The 13,141-nt window shown below is 36.2% G+C and overlaps 1 protein-coding gene across 1 annotated transcript in view; it reads right to left on the bottom strand.

The window, feature by feature from the left end:
- Positions 1 to 13,141, bottom strand: part of UCHL3 (ubiquitin C-terminal hydrolase L3) — a 45,479-nt gene extending 32,338 nt beyond the window's left edge. Inside the window, exons 1-2 of the mRNA XM_059822401.1 lie at positions 13,136 to 13,141; positions 433 to 561 (exon numbers count right to left, since the gene is read on the bottom strand). Coding sequence (XP_059678384.1) covers positions 433 to 507 — 75 coding nt within the window. The 5' untranslated portion in view covers positions 508 to 561; positions 13,136 to 13,141. The remainder of the gene's footprint in view (positions 1 to 432; positions 562 to 13,135) is intronic.

Genomic DNA, 13,141 nt, shown 5'->3' with positions numbered 1-13,141 from the left:
AATGGATTGAAGTTGGGTCAGTGCAACAGTACTAAAACTCAAAAAGTAGTTGCATTTGATATAGTCCTACACCCCACCTCTTATTTTGCTTATGCTATTGTAGCTTTCTGGTAAAAGTAGCAGAACTGAGCCAGTGCATATTTAAAGGCAACCTTAAATTGTCTGTAACACAAAACTGTAAGGCGTATTTCTGTGCTTTTACATTAGCTTTTCCCACTCCAACTTGAAAAGAAATCGGAAATACACATGTAAGGTTATCAAAAGAAGGTTCTGAAGGAAGCATTTTGTTGTTGTTTTTAATTAAGAGGTGTCTTGAATAAGGTTTGAGTCTCATCTTGATTCTATTATGACACCAAAGTACAAGATTCAAACTGTTCATTCTCATTTCATTTACAACAAAAGTGACTAGCTGATTATTAAATAAACATTTACCTTCTCCGTTATTGGAAAGAGAAGTAGCACTGCACAGACAGGTCTTGGCACCATGCTAAGCAGTTCTGGTTCCATACCATAAACATCTACAAATTGCCAGTCAGGATGTATACCTAACTGTTTGAGAAACTGGAAAAGAAAAAAAAAAAAATCAGAATAACATTAAGTGAGTATGTTCACATACCTGTCTTTTTAGAAGTAAGTATAACAGAGTATTTACAATGTGAAATACATTGCAACAACCCATACTTTCCAAAATTTAAGGAGAATAAATGAGATTTAAGTTTTAATAAATAAGGCTGAATAAATCGTAGTGCTAACAAAGACACGCAAAATCCCCACGTTTTATTTATTTAAATAGCTTTAGAAAAGGGAAGTGAAAACACTCCCAGCACTATTTACTAAAGCATTAAAGCATTTCAGCCATTTTGAAAGCGTTTTGGCACAAAATAGAAAAGTACTGAATATTCACTTTAACTAGAAATCATGGGTCAGAGCACACATGAATAAACATATGATACTATTTGACTCTATGAGTACTTCAGAATACCCGACACCAGTGCTCATACTGGAGCTGCTGGGTTTCAGCAACTCAAAAAAATTGTGATCTTCAATGGCCTTTTGAGCAAAGAGATACAAGATACATATTTTAGTAGGTGTACCTTTTAAGGTGTTCTTTTACATGAAAAGTCCTTTCAAACTATTATAGAGTAACATATTTTGAAGCAGACAAAGATTAAGTGTCAGACAATAATCATGAATCTTCAAGTCATTTTCAGTTGCTTCTTTAGAACTTCTGAACGGTGTCTAAGTCAAAGGCTTTCTGATCATCTTTCCTATACTACAGCTATGTCACAACACAAAAAGTGATTTTGGATCTTTTACCCGACATTAAGCCACTTAAGAAGGAAAGAGAGACTGTAGCACCTACTAAGCTTTGACAACCTTAGCCTACAATTGGGTGCTCACTTTTTAACCAGATACTCTTCTTTTACTCAGGTAAGTTATGTACTGCAACAACAGCTGCAGAATTAATAACTATATATGATCTAAACCGATTTGAAACATTTGTGTTATCAGAGTCTAGAAGAACCTAACTGAATGCAGAAACTATCATTACTATACACACACTGACCATTCATAATTATAAGAAAAAGCTAATTGTACACTGTGGCATACAAAAATCCTATTTTGAAACACTACTTCTACTGGTAAAAGAAATACATTTTGGAGAAAAACTTAAAGATGTGGGAACCCTGTGTATTTTCCAAAAAGTTAACATTTCACAACTTACTATATTTCTACTGGAAAAAAACATATTCTACAGGAAAATCACATCCAGTCACCTGGGGCTCTTGAGTTTAAAATAAGGAAAGTCTACTGATAAACAGCTGCAAATTTAAATACCTGAAAAAACATGCAGCAAGTAATATTCCTCTACCCTCTCTAATGGAAAAAAAATGAACTTCTAAAGCATTTCTTTAGCCAGCTCTCAACAAAAGACAACTCTGCAGTTCCCAATAATGTTCCCAAAAGTGATACTGTAGAAGACCTCTAAGAAAGATAATGGGCAAATTACTCAGGAGGAAGATTACTTAAAAAGCTTCATCATACTTCCTGCCCAACGCTATTTGAGGAAATCTATTTATTGATACATTTGCAGTAAAGATGCTTAAGAATCAGGTAAGATGATAAGCCTAAATGAAAGGCATAGATGACTCTCTCTTTCTTCCCATAATTCACCTAGTGAGCAGGTTTACACATACACAAAAGAATTCAGTAAAACTTATACCGTGTTTGAATAGATTCATACCTACACAGATATAACTGTAAGAAATACCCAAAATTAATATTTTATTAAAACAAAACACGAGAACATAAAATGAAAAATAAGTGTCTTCGTCTAACACGAGATCCCATCAAATACCAGTTTCAACTTGTATTGGGCAAGAGGCAAGGTGCTTCTCTTTCAGGAGACATAGCCAAGGGGGCGATTCTCAATATTTAGACGTATAAAGGAGACAGTTTCTACAAAGGCTAAATGTATGGACAAGTATTTATAAAGACTAGGGAAGAGATTTACCAGTAACACTTAGGAATATCTTCTACAAGGGGGCAAAACAATAGAAAATATACATACCCTTGAGTTTATTAAGAGAATGAAGCTGCAGTTTGCAGCCAGTGTTTTGAAAGGTGGGGGGCGGGAAACAAAAACCCCCACACTTTATCATTTGGCTTGTATCAGAAACAGTGTGGCCAGCAGGACTAGGGAAATGATCGTCCCATCCCTCCTGTACTCAGCACTGGTGAGGCCACACCTCGAGTGCCCCTCACTACAAGAAAGAGGTGCTGGAGCATGTCCAGAGAAGGGCAACAAAGCTGGTGAGGGGTCTGGAGCAAGTCTTATGAGGAACGGTTGAGAGAACTGGGGTTGTTTAGCCTGGAGAAGAGGAAGCTCAGGGGAGACCTTATTGCTCTCTACAACTACCTGAAAGGGGGTTGCAGAGAGGTGGGTGCTGGTCTCTTCTCCCAAGTGACTAATGATAGGAGAAGAGGAAATGGCCTCAAGTTGTGCCAGGGGAGGTTTAAATTAAATATTAGAAAAGACTTCTGCACTGAAAGGGTTGTCAGTCATTGGAACAGGCTGCCCAGTGAGGTGGTTGAGTCACCATCCCTGGAGGTATTTAAAGGATGTGTGGATGAGGCGCTTAGGGAGATGGTTTAGCAGTGGACTTAGCAGGGTTAGGTTAATGGTTGGACTTGATGATCTTAATGGTCTTTTCCAACCTAAATGATTCTATGATTTTAAATGCATTATTTTCTTTCCATTTTACACTGGAAGACATGACATCAAAACCAAGGGCAAGTAAAGGCAATTTAAGTTGGAAAAAAGTTTAAAGAGTATCTTGGAAAAATTAATATGGCTTTCTGTGTATCTACAGTAATAACCTATACAGTTCACAGAGCTAGTTCACTATTTGATTCTGGCTGCCTTGCAAAATGTCAAGATTTTCTTTTCATAAGGCCATGTAAATACTTTTTCCCATTTTTCTTACACTACCTACTAATAAATTGACCATAAATTCAAAGAGGAAAAGGGGGATGAGGGGGAAAACAAAGTGTCTTTATCAAGCTCTTAAGGAAATTCTGTTCCCTTATGTAGAGGTTTGTGGGACTATGCACAAGTCATAATTAAGGCTTTGCAGAACCTACCCTTTTTGACCAGTTTAAAAAACAACGTAGTTTTGAAGTACAGTAAGAAAATTCACTCAGAAGATTCCTTATGTAATACACCAAGCTCTTTTGGTTCTGTACCACTTTTAAGTCTTGCCAAGATTGGGAAGAAGGCCAAATTATTATCTTTTAATGAAAATGGGCAAGAGGGAAAGTGTTAAGTATTTACTAGTTGATGAAACAGAAGACAGTAGATTTTTAACTCCTGTTCTAACCCTCTAGGTTGTGAAGATAATTACCACTTTGTGAATAGCAAAACAAAAATTCCGAAGGGGAAGGGAGTACGTGTTGAGTGCATCAAAATATTATTTGTACTGCTAGTACTTTTCTTATCAAGCCAATGACTAATCTTTCCATCATTTTTACTGTTGTTATTCAGAACTGTGGGAAAAGTAATGCAACTGAAAGAAATACCATTTATTATTTTGCAAGATTACATGAAATAAGGGTACAAAAAAAACAATAAAAAACCCCAACAGTCACCTAGAAGATGACCCCACAACCAGAAGAGGCAATGCTAGAAGGATCACATTAAGCTGCTAGACAAATAAGTGATTTCGGTCTCCTGTCCTGTTCGACACCACTGGAGAAAAGAAACCCAACCAACAAAAACCAAACAAAAATACCCCCCACAAACCCCAAATCAACAAAATGCTCCCTAAACACAAGAACAGCTACTCAAACTCCTGAATGAAATATTCAGCATAACTAAAACTCCACAGATATAAAGTGCCTTTCATTACTCACGTTACCATACTGCCTAGAAACTTTACAATCTGAGAAATTATAAGTTTCAGTATACAATGACAGTGATGACTAGAAGTGATGATCAGTACTACAGAGAACAGCAATAGCATAGGCTTAGTATGACAGGCAAGCAGCCTAACAACTTTACTGTAGAATCATTAAAAAAAAAAATACTAAGGAGAGATCAAGCCTGGGAAAAAAAAAATGAGAGATCCTTCGGAAAATTTAGTAAGCAGATGATAACAACTGGCAGCATAAGCCCCTGTGTAAAAGAGACTTGACAGATGGGTAACAGATGAATAATAGATGGCAGGATGGGAAGAACCCTTAAAACAAATATATGGAGATTATTTTTAATGTGAAGACATGCAAAGAAAAAAAGGAGTTCAGTCAATGACACAGCCAGGTAATTAGTATTTTGCAACTGTGTTCTGAATGGATAAAAGCAGGGCAAGACTGTATTTAGCAAGGTCAGGGAAAAGAAATTTTATAGGAATAAAACCAAGCTGTTGGGAACCAGGGAAAGTTCTTTAGCAGGACAAAAATCCATATTAGATGTGACACAGGGAGGTCAGAAAATAGATGTCACAAGCAAGAGCTTCAATTTTGGCAAGTTACCTGAATACTTTAGTAATAACTAAATTAAACCTCCTTTTTTTCTCCCTCAGTCTTTTTCTAGCTCTTTCCTAGGCCAAAGATGCTGGTACAACAAGGAGTCAGTTATGCACCAGGAGATGAAGCAAGTCCTTCCCTGCTGACAAAAGCATTCCTGTTTTAGGACAGCAGGCAGTTCTGTGCATTTTTTAGACAGTGTCATTCATAGGGAGGGACCTCTCCCGCTTTGCATTGCAATTATTCAGTGATTACCCAAGCAATTTTATTCTACAGATACCTACTGGATGGAGCAGTTAGGGTACTTCACACTGTATCTGAGGGCTCACTCACTTTCAGCTGTTTACTTCTTCTTAGCTTATTGATACTACATACTCAGGTTAACATAAAATAGCAGCTTTATATTTCTCTAGATCTGCACAAGAGAGTATTAGATACTCTTTTTCAGTCACTGCTTATCACATTGCTGACTATTCTTAATCTATATGTCTTCAAGTATTTACCTTAGAAAAGAAAAAGATACTTGGCTACATTACAGAAGTCTTACAGGGACTTAGGAAGAACAACAACAGCAGCAACAACAAAAAACTCCACACAGGTCTTATCTAGTTTATAAACTTTTTCAGAACTTTATTTTTAGTGATTGTTGTCATATTTTCAGTTGTCTCTTTTCTTATTGTATTAAAATACCTTCCTGAAAAACACTTCTTGGTTTTTCACTGGTCCAGCTAACCATTAAACAAAAAATCACTTTTGAAATTACTTTCCCCACACACACCCCTTATCTGCACTTCTCATGAATTTATCCTTTTTTCCCCAGTATTCCAGAAGGCCCTTCCTTCTCACCTGATCATTACAGTTTTCAAGTAGCTAAGGGAGAGCACAGAGAAGATGGAGACAGACTCATCTCAGCAGTGCAGAGTAGAACAATGAGAAACAATGGACATAGGTTGGAACACAAGAAATTTAAACTTGATAAGGAAAGCATTTAAAAATAAATTTAAAAAATAACTATCATGGTCTAACACTACCACAGGCTGCCCAGGAGGCTGTGGAGTCTCCAACCTTTGAGGAATTCAGAGCTTCACAAGTTCCCGAGCAACTTGTTTTGAACAGAACATAGTTGAACTACAGAACTCTAAAGATCCCTTCCAGCGTACCTGATTCTATTCTAAATCAACATAAACTGTAAATCTGTATGTCTAAAATGTTAGTTAATAGCAAAAACATTACAATAAGCACATTTAGGCACGTTACCTATGTGGTATAAGCTACGCTGTTTTCATTGTTGGTACCACTACTTTTACCTACTGTTAGGCATTCAAAGAAGCACAGAACAGTTATCTTTAAAACATGATTCTGCTCTGAGGCACACTGGCTACCTTTAAGGTTCATGAAATTTATTTAATTAAAAAAAGAAAGAGTTCATGCCTATTTATTTAAGTGCCTCAAAAGTAGAATAGAAACTCAGTGGACAAAGGAAACCTAGCAACATCTTGACCCAGGCAACTTGACTTCAGCAGTTTAAAATGGTACTTCTGCCAACGCAGTAGGAAGATTTGATGGAGATGTGGAAAGGGTAAGTGGGGTAAGAAAAAGTAAGGGTGCAATCTATTTTATCAGAAAACTTTTGAAGTAGTTGATGCACAATTTCAATATTGTCTGAAGTAGCGATGCTCTTTTCAACTTTATCACTTATATGTAACAACAAAGTGAGGACAAATACTGAAACAAAACGGACTTCAAAATTTAGGTGCAATTAAAGTTGGACAGCATTTGCAAATTATTTCAAGAACGCCACATTCTAAATACTAAGGCATTATAGTCAAGACTTTTGAGTGTACCACATTTTACTGCGGTATTTGTATACAAGTTGAAACCATGAAAACATAAAACCGGCAAAATGCACAAACATTTACAGACACTCAGATGCAAAAGTCAAAGAGCTTTTGTGGGAAGAACCAACTGTTGTAATCCTCTTCTAAATGCAAACTAAGACACCAACAGAGTCCTCATTTTATTGTACTTCTGTTCAGTGGATTAAAGCATTGCTGTATCACAGTTAAGACTTTCGTCTGCAAAAACAAAACATGCCTATGGCTTTAGGAAACTGGAAGGACTACATCTAAATAAACCAATTAAGACAATCAATATTTTGTAACTTTTTCATTAAAGCATAAGAATTTTTGGCACTTTGGTAAATTGAAGCTAGTCTTTTTCCCTATAAAGTAGTAAGACACTGCATAAAATGTCTGATGGAATTATCACCAAGAAAAAATGACAGAAACCCACTTATATTACAATTTATGTAAATCCATAAATAGATGGTTGTATTCAGCCCTTTAAGTATCCAATTGTTATTAAACTAATCTATATTACAAATATAAATGCACAATATTTTGCTTTCAATTCTTAATACATCATTTCTAGAGGCATATTACAAAAACCTGTTTGCTTCAGAAGTGAAACTCCTTTATGGAAATAAGGGACCCACCCAAACAATATTTTATTGTTTGAGCATTATAAGGATATATTTCACAATTCTTTCATTATGACATTTATGGAATTAAAATGAAGGGATCATTTTCCAATACATTTTAGAGAAGGCGCCTTTTAGACCGTTAATGAAAATGACTGACATGACAAGATGGCAGCAGCTGTAAAAGCTTTAGTTCTACACAGCAGGTCAAAAGGCATACCAGATGCAAATACATAGCTGTAACTTACAACTTCTTTACAACTACTCCTCACTTAGAGTGGCCACAATACAGTCTTGCTCAAACAAGAGATGCTCCATTATAATAAACTTACTTGGGAAATTCAAGACCTATTACAAATTCTTTAATATCCTCAAGTGCTATATTTCAGGACCTCATAATAAAGTTCAAGGAATACAGCCCATTTATCATCACAAATTTTTTTTAATTATTTTTTTCAAAATTTGCAATGAAGGAGGAAAAAAGAGAATACTTTCAACTTAATCAAAAATGTGATAAATCTTACACCCACAAAATTCTTATCCTTCCCATTGTGTTAGTTTCTTCAGCATGTCTAAAAGAGCAGCACCGACTTACAGTTAGTGCTCCTGAGAGGTATATATTTTTAAGATATCCATCAAGCAGTTTCAAAACTTAATACTCAGTATGCCCAAGCACCTCATATATATCGAGCCAGGACATCACACAGGCAGCAATGCAAAGCACACAGAAAGCCGGGCTAACTGGCTGACCCAGGCTTCCTCCAAAAACTGCCCTAGCAAGTGATAGCTTTACAATGCTCTGAACAGAGTCCTGAGGTGCAGCTACTGAGCCATTGGTTCAAAACAGGACACCACATTATGCTGTGAAAAACACTTAAGAGACCTGTTTCTATGATCTAAATAATTATTCATAATGGGCACAAGCTGGATCAATCCACTGTTCCAAATAAGACATTATACATGTTATTTTTATAGTATACTAAAGCAACAATTGGATTCTACTGATTCTGCTGGTCCTTTAAGCCAAGGAAAATGGGGAAGCGAGGAACAGCATCTTCAGTGCAACAAGATAACCTATTGCATGAACCACTATCACTTGTTTTCCACTCTGAGGCACTCCATTCACTTAAACAGTGTTGGGGACAGCAAGGGTTTCCTTGTTACAATTTTTAGTTTATACCACTGCAACAGAAATAAGAAACTAAGCAAAAAAGAGTGTAGTAAAAGGCCAGAAGTGGCAAGTACAAATAGAGAAATGAAATACGTGGTTTTCTTAGCTTTCAATTACTGAGGAACGTATAAAGACAGATCTAAGTCAATCTTTGAACTATTCATATAAATAATGCTCTAAACCCCAAAACAAGTTACAATTTTCCCTTTGCAACATACCTATATAACTGAATAACAGGACTATATAGCTTGAGATATTTTAAACTAGAAGAAGCCATTCAACAAGGGATCTCACAGCAGGTATCTACAATCCCTTCATGTTTGTCCTTGTGCTTATTCTTTGCTATGCTGGGCCACAGTCTCAACACTTCCCCTTTGCTGGCTCTATGGAAGGCTTTCTGGGGTATTCCCTTTACAGAAAGACACAAACTGAGTCCAGGTCTTCCACTTTCCGAGGCTGAACTCATAATAACAGGCTGTTTTCCAAGCATGCACACTATCTTCGCTGTTTCCACTCTGCTTACAACAGAAGAGTTAAACTCCACTCCCCCACTGCCCAACTCAAAAAAAAGTAAGCTTAGCTAAGCATTTTCAGAAGGACATCTCTGTTTCTTCACATCCGACATGCTTTCACTCCAACGCAGTAGCTCATCTAAGAGTACTACCACCCAACGCACTTCAGGAATAGTGGGCACTGCCTTTTCAATGACTTTGATCAGTAAGGCTTTCTTTTGGGAAAGCTTGTGCGATCGTGTTGCAGAGTTCATAAAATGGAGAGACATTTTAGGAAGAGTAAAGTTTGTTTCCTCAAGATACTTAATTAATCTCTGTATTTGCCTGACACCTTTAAAAAATTTGTTCCATAATTGGGTGAAGACTAGCTGTGTCCAGTTTCTGCCATTTGTTCTGTTTTGCTATCTTTATTGCCCCTGTGACTTTAAAGTCACAGCTGTCAAGGGCATGCATAGACTAAAATTAATTTCTTTTTGTAGCTGGCTCTCAATACCTTAACGGCTTTAAAAAACCAGAAGGTAGGATCAAAGGCCTGAACATAATGCTGGAAGGTAACTAGGAACCAGCAAGTAAGTCCTATGTAACAAAAGAAACCCAAGCCACAGCCAGCTCTCAATAGTTTAACTCTGAACTACCTGAAGCCAGTGCTTGAGTCTCATAATGAGATGCAGTCAATTACTCTATCCTTATCTGGATATAACGAAGGCATGAGTTGACATGGTACCTTATCTAGGAAGAAAGGATCCTTCTTAGAACATGTGAGATGAAGAAAGGCAAGAGAGATCATGGGAGATCAAGAAAGATATCTGCCAATACTACTTTTTTGTTTATCTACTCTTGCTAGGGAATCAATCGTAGATTGCAAGCCAGACTGAAGGAATGTCATGATGAACAATCAGCTTGTGTCTGATCTTTTCACTCCAAAATTTTGTATGCAGTTTGGCTTTTTTTTTTTTTGGTGGTAGAAGAAATAGAGAACAAGATACACAGCGAAACATCATCCAGTAAACAGTGGGCAGATAAGCCCATTTTCTTGCTTTCTCTCTCCCATCAGTGGGGAAAGTCTCGTAACAGATTCAGGAAGAAGGGTAGCACTGGTCATGTCAAGCCACCCAGCTGAAGGCCAAAGAGAAGAAACCATTCCCTGTCATCACTGTACACAAAGTGGAGCTTTGTAAATGCTGAATCATCAACTCTTTCTGTATCAGAGGTGGACTAACAATTCATTCTACCAGACTGTAGAAGTGGGGGGTGGGGTGGGGGGAGGGAGTATTGTGCCAATTAAATTAGCACTGTATGGTACATTTAACTACGCTGACTTCTCTTTTAAAAAGATCACTACAAATATGTGGCTGTGGTATTCCAAGTGAGTCACTGCCACTGGAAATCTTTAAAGCTAAGAAAGAATATTCCTGTTTATCCTCATCAGCCAGTTTCTGAACTTTTAAAGAATTCTAACACATATGCACAAAGAGAGATCCTATATACACTAAGGATTTAGAAATTCCTAGACTTGTATTATAATATAAATGCTTTCAGATAGAGAAAAACTTTCAAGATATTTTGGAAAGATTTCACATACCCTACAACTGAGAAATATCAGTTCTTCTCCATTATTGTCTGAATTTCTACCACTAAGATTGAAAGAGTCCCAAATTTGCAACTTACATTTCAAAACTAGAGAGCACATAGTATGGTAAGAACATATTAAAAGCAAATGAACCTGCATTTTGTGCATTTCCTTTCTAGCTACTACTAAAAAAAGGAATAAAACTATTGGTACAATAATCAAAATAGGCTAAGCATTTAAATCATAATGACAGTTCTGACTACAATCTAATACTTAAGAATCCACACATCTTACAGCTGACTGGATTTTTTGGGGGTTTTAGAAGTTCACTACCACACCTAGCAATAACATTAACACTAACAGAAGTAGTATGTTCCAAGGATAGTCTAACACTCAAGTAAAACAAATAAAATACAATTTTAAAAAAATAGCAAAAAAACCCCACCACCAAGAAATACATGGCTGGATGTCTGTGTAAAGAGATACATGTATTAAATTACTACTAGACACATATATTATCACTATTAGGACACACCATTTTTTTTTTTAATCCTGAAGGATTCTAGAATATTTTACACAGCATAGAATACCACAAAAATGTCTGTCCTTGCAATTAACACAACAGGATTTTTTTTTTTAAATGTGTTCGCAACTTCATTTGAATCTCAAATTACTATTATTGTTGTTTTAAGCAGGATACGAATAACTGGTGACTAACAGCCCTGTTGTTATACAGTTTACCAGTGTACTGATGAGATTAAAAGAACAATGACTAATAATGTGAGGTGTATTCATATTCAACACTGACCATTTTTTTCCCTTCTCCTTTTTTTAAAAAAATAAATACATACAATTCTCAATCTAGATAATAACAACCACTGCTCAGTTAAGACTGGCAAAATATAGTGAATGAGGAAGTGTAACTGGTCTGAAGTGGCCTTTTCTGTACAGAAATATTAACAAAAAAAATCCTTGCATATAGAAGTTCCTATAATCCATGATCATCCACAACTGATAGATATCATCCATCATCAATGCAAAGCCAATAGGCAAGGGAGATACGTTTTGAACACACTTAGAACTGTTCATTTAACATTCTTCTAGCATTTTCTCCATATAATGTAAACATATAGTGATACAAGATAATTCAGATATTTGGAAAAAGTCACTGGTTTTTCCTCCTCAATTTCTACTTTACAGCTGACAGGACTTCATTTGTACCATGATAAGCTCAACATCTGGAAAGTGAGAAGAAGTTAGAGAATTTGAAATTCTACTAGTCATTTATTCACATTTATCTTCTTCCAAACTGGAATTTAGTCTCTAAAAAAAAAAAAAAAAAAAAAATCATCTAAGACATGAGGAAATTATAGCATACATTCAAGAAAAGCTCCCAGGAAAGGTTGTTAATTTTAAATCAGGACTGGAATTAAAAACTTCTCAAATTGCTCTACAGCAGCAATACTGTAAAAATTATAAAATTATTTGTCCTAGGAAACTATAAAGCCAAGTACAAAACGACCCAGCATCAAATAACCCTTCACTCTCCTGCAGACTCAGTTAGTATATTACAGCATCAACAACAAAAAAAAACCATTCTTCACATACAGAAATTCCTAATTTGCAAAATATTTCAACAATATAGTTTTAAGAATATCATCTTACTGCTGGAAGCTTCAGAATCCTGTGGCTTAAACACCATCCTTAACATTATCAATAGGCCTCCTGGGATCAACATGTGACTTCTAATGCTTGCTAAAGATACTCAAAATTATCACTGAGAACATGATGCAGGGTTGGAGTATGTGTGATTTCCTTTCAGATTTCACTTACATTGTTTTGTGGACTAGAACAAGCTTGTTTTCTCTAGTGTGGATTCTACTACACTAACAAAACCAGCAACAACAAATCATGTAGAAATATGGTAAAATAACATTATTTTTTTATGGTCAGCCAAAGAAGAAAAAGACTGCGATCCATAAGCAAATCCATACAAGTGCACAAAGCCATCACGTACAGGTCCACAACTAGCACACATTCTATACAAATATATAATAATGTTTTAATAATTAATTAATGAATTAAAAACTACCTTGAAAGACATCAGAGATTACACTACATTAATAGCCAGACCACATCTAGTCTCTTTTCCTTTACTGTTTTTTCTTTCACATAGTATGTTTACCTGACACTACGCACTCAGAGGTTTCAGGAGGTGCCAGTAAGGTCCAATATTATAAGACTGAACACATACACCCGTGGGGGAGGAAGGGGCTACTCCCGTTGGAGAAGCAGGAGCCTTTACGATACGAAAATGAAATTGAATGGCCCTAAAGATGCAGAAACACTAAAGCTTACCTCAAATAAAAGCTGCTTACCTGATT

Source organism: Gavia stellata, chromosome 1, assembly GCF_030936135.1.
Source record: "Gavia stellata isolate bGavSte3 chromosome 1, bGavSte3.hap2, whole genome shotgun sequence".
Lineage (NCBI taxonomy): Eukaryota > Metazoa > Chordata > Aves > Gaviiformes > Gaviidae > Gavia > Gavia stellata.
The sequence above is the reverse complement of the archived record's forward strand: the minus strand, read 5'-3'. Positions and strand labels throughout refer to the sequence as shown.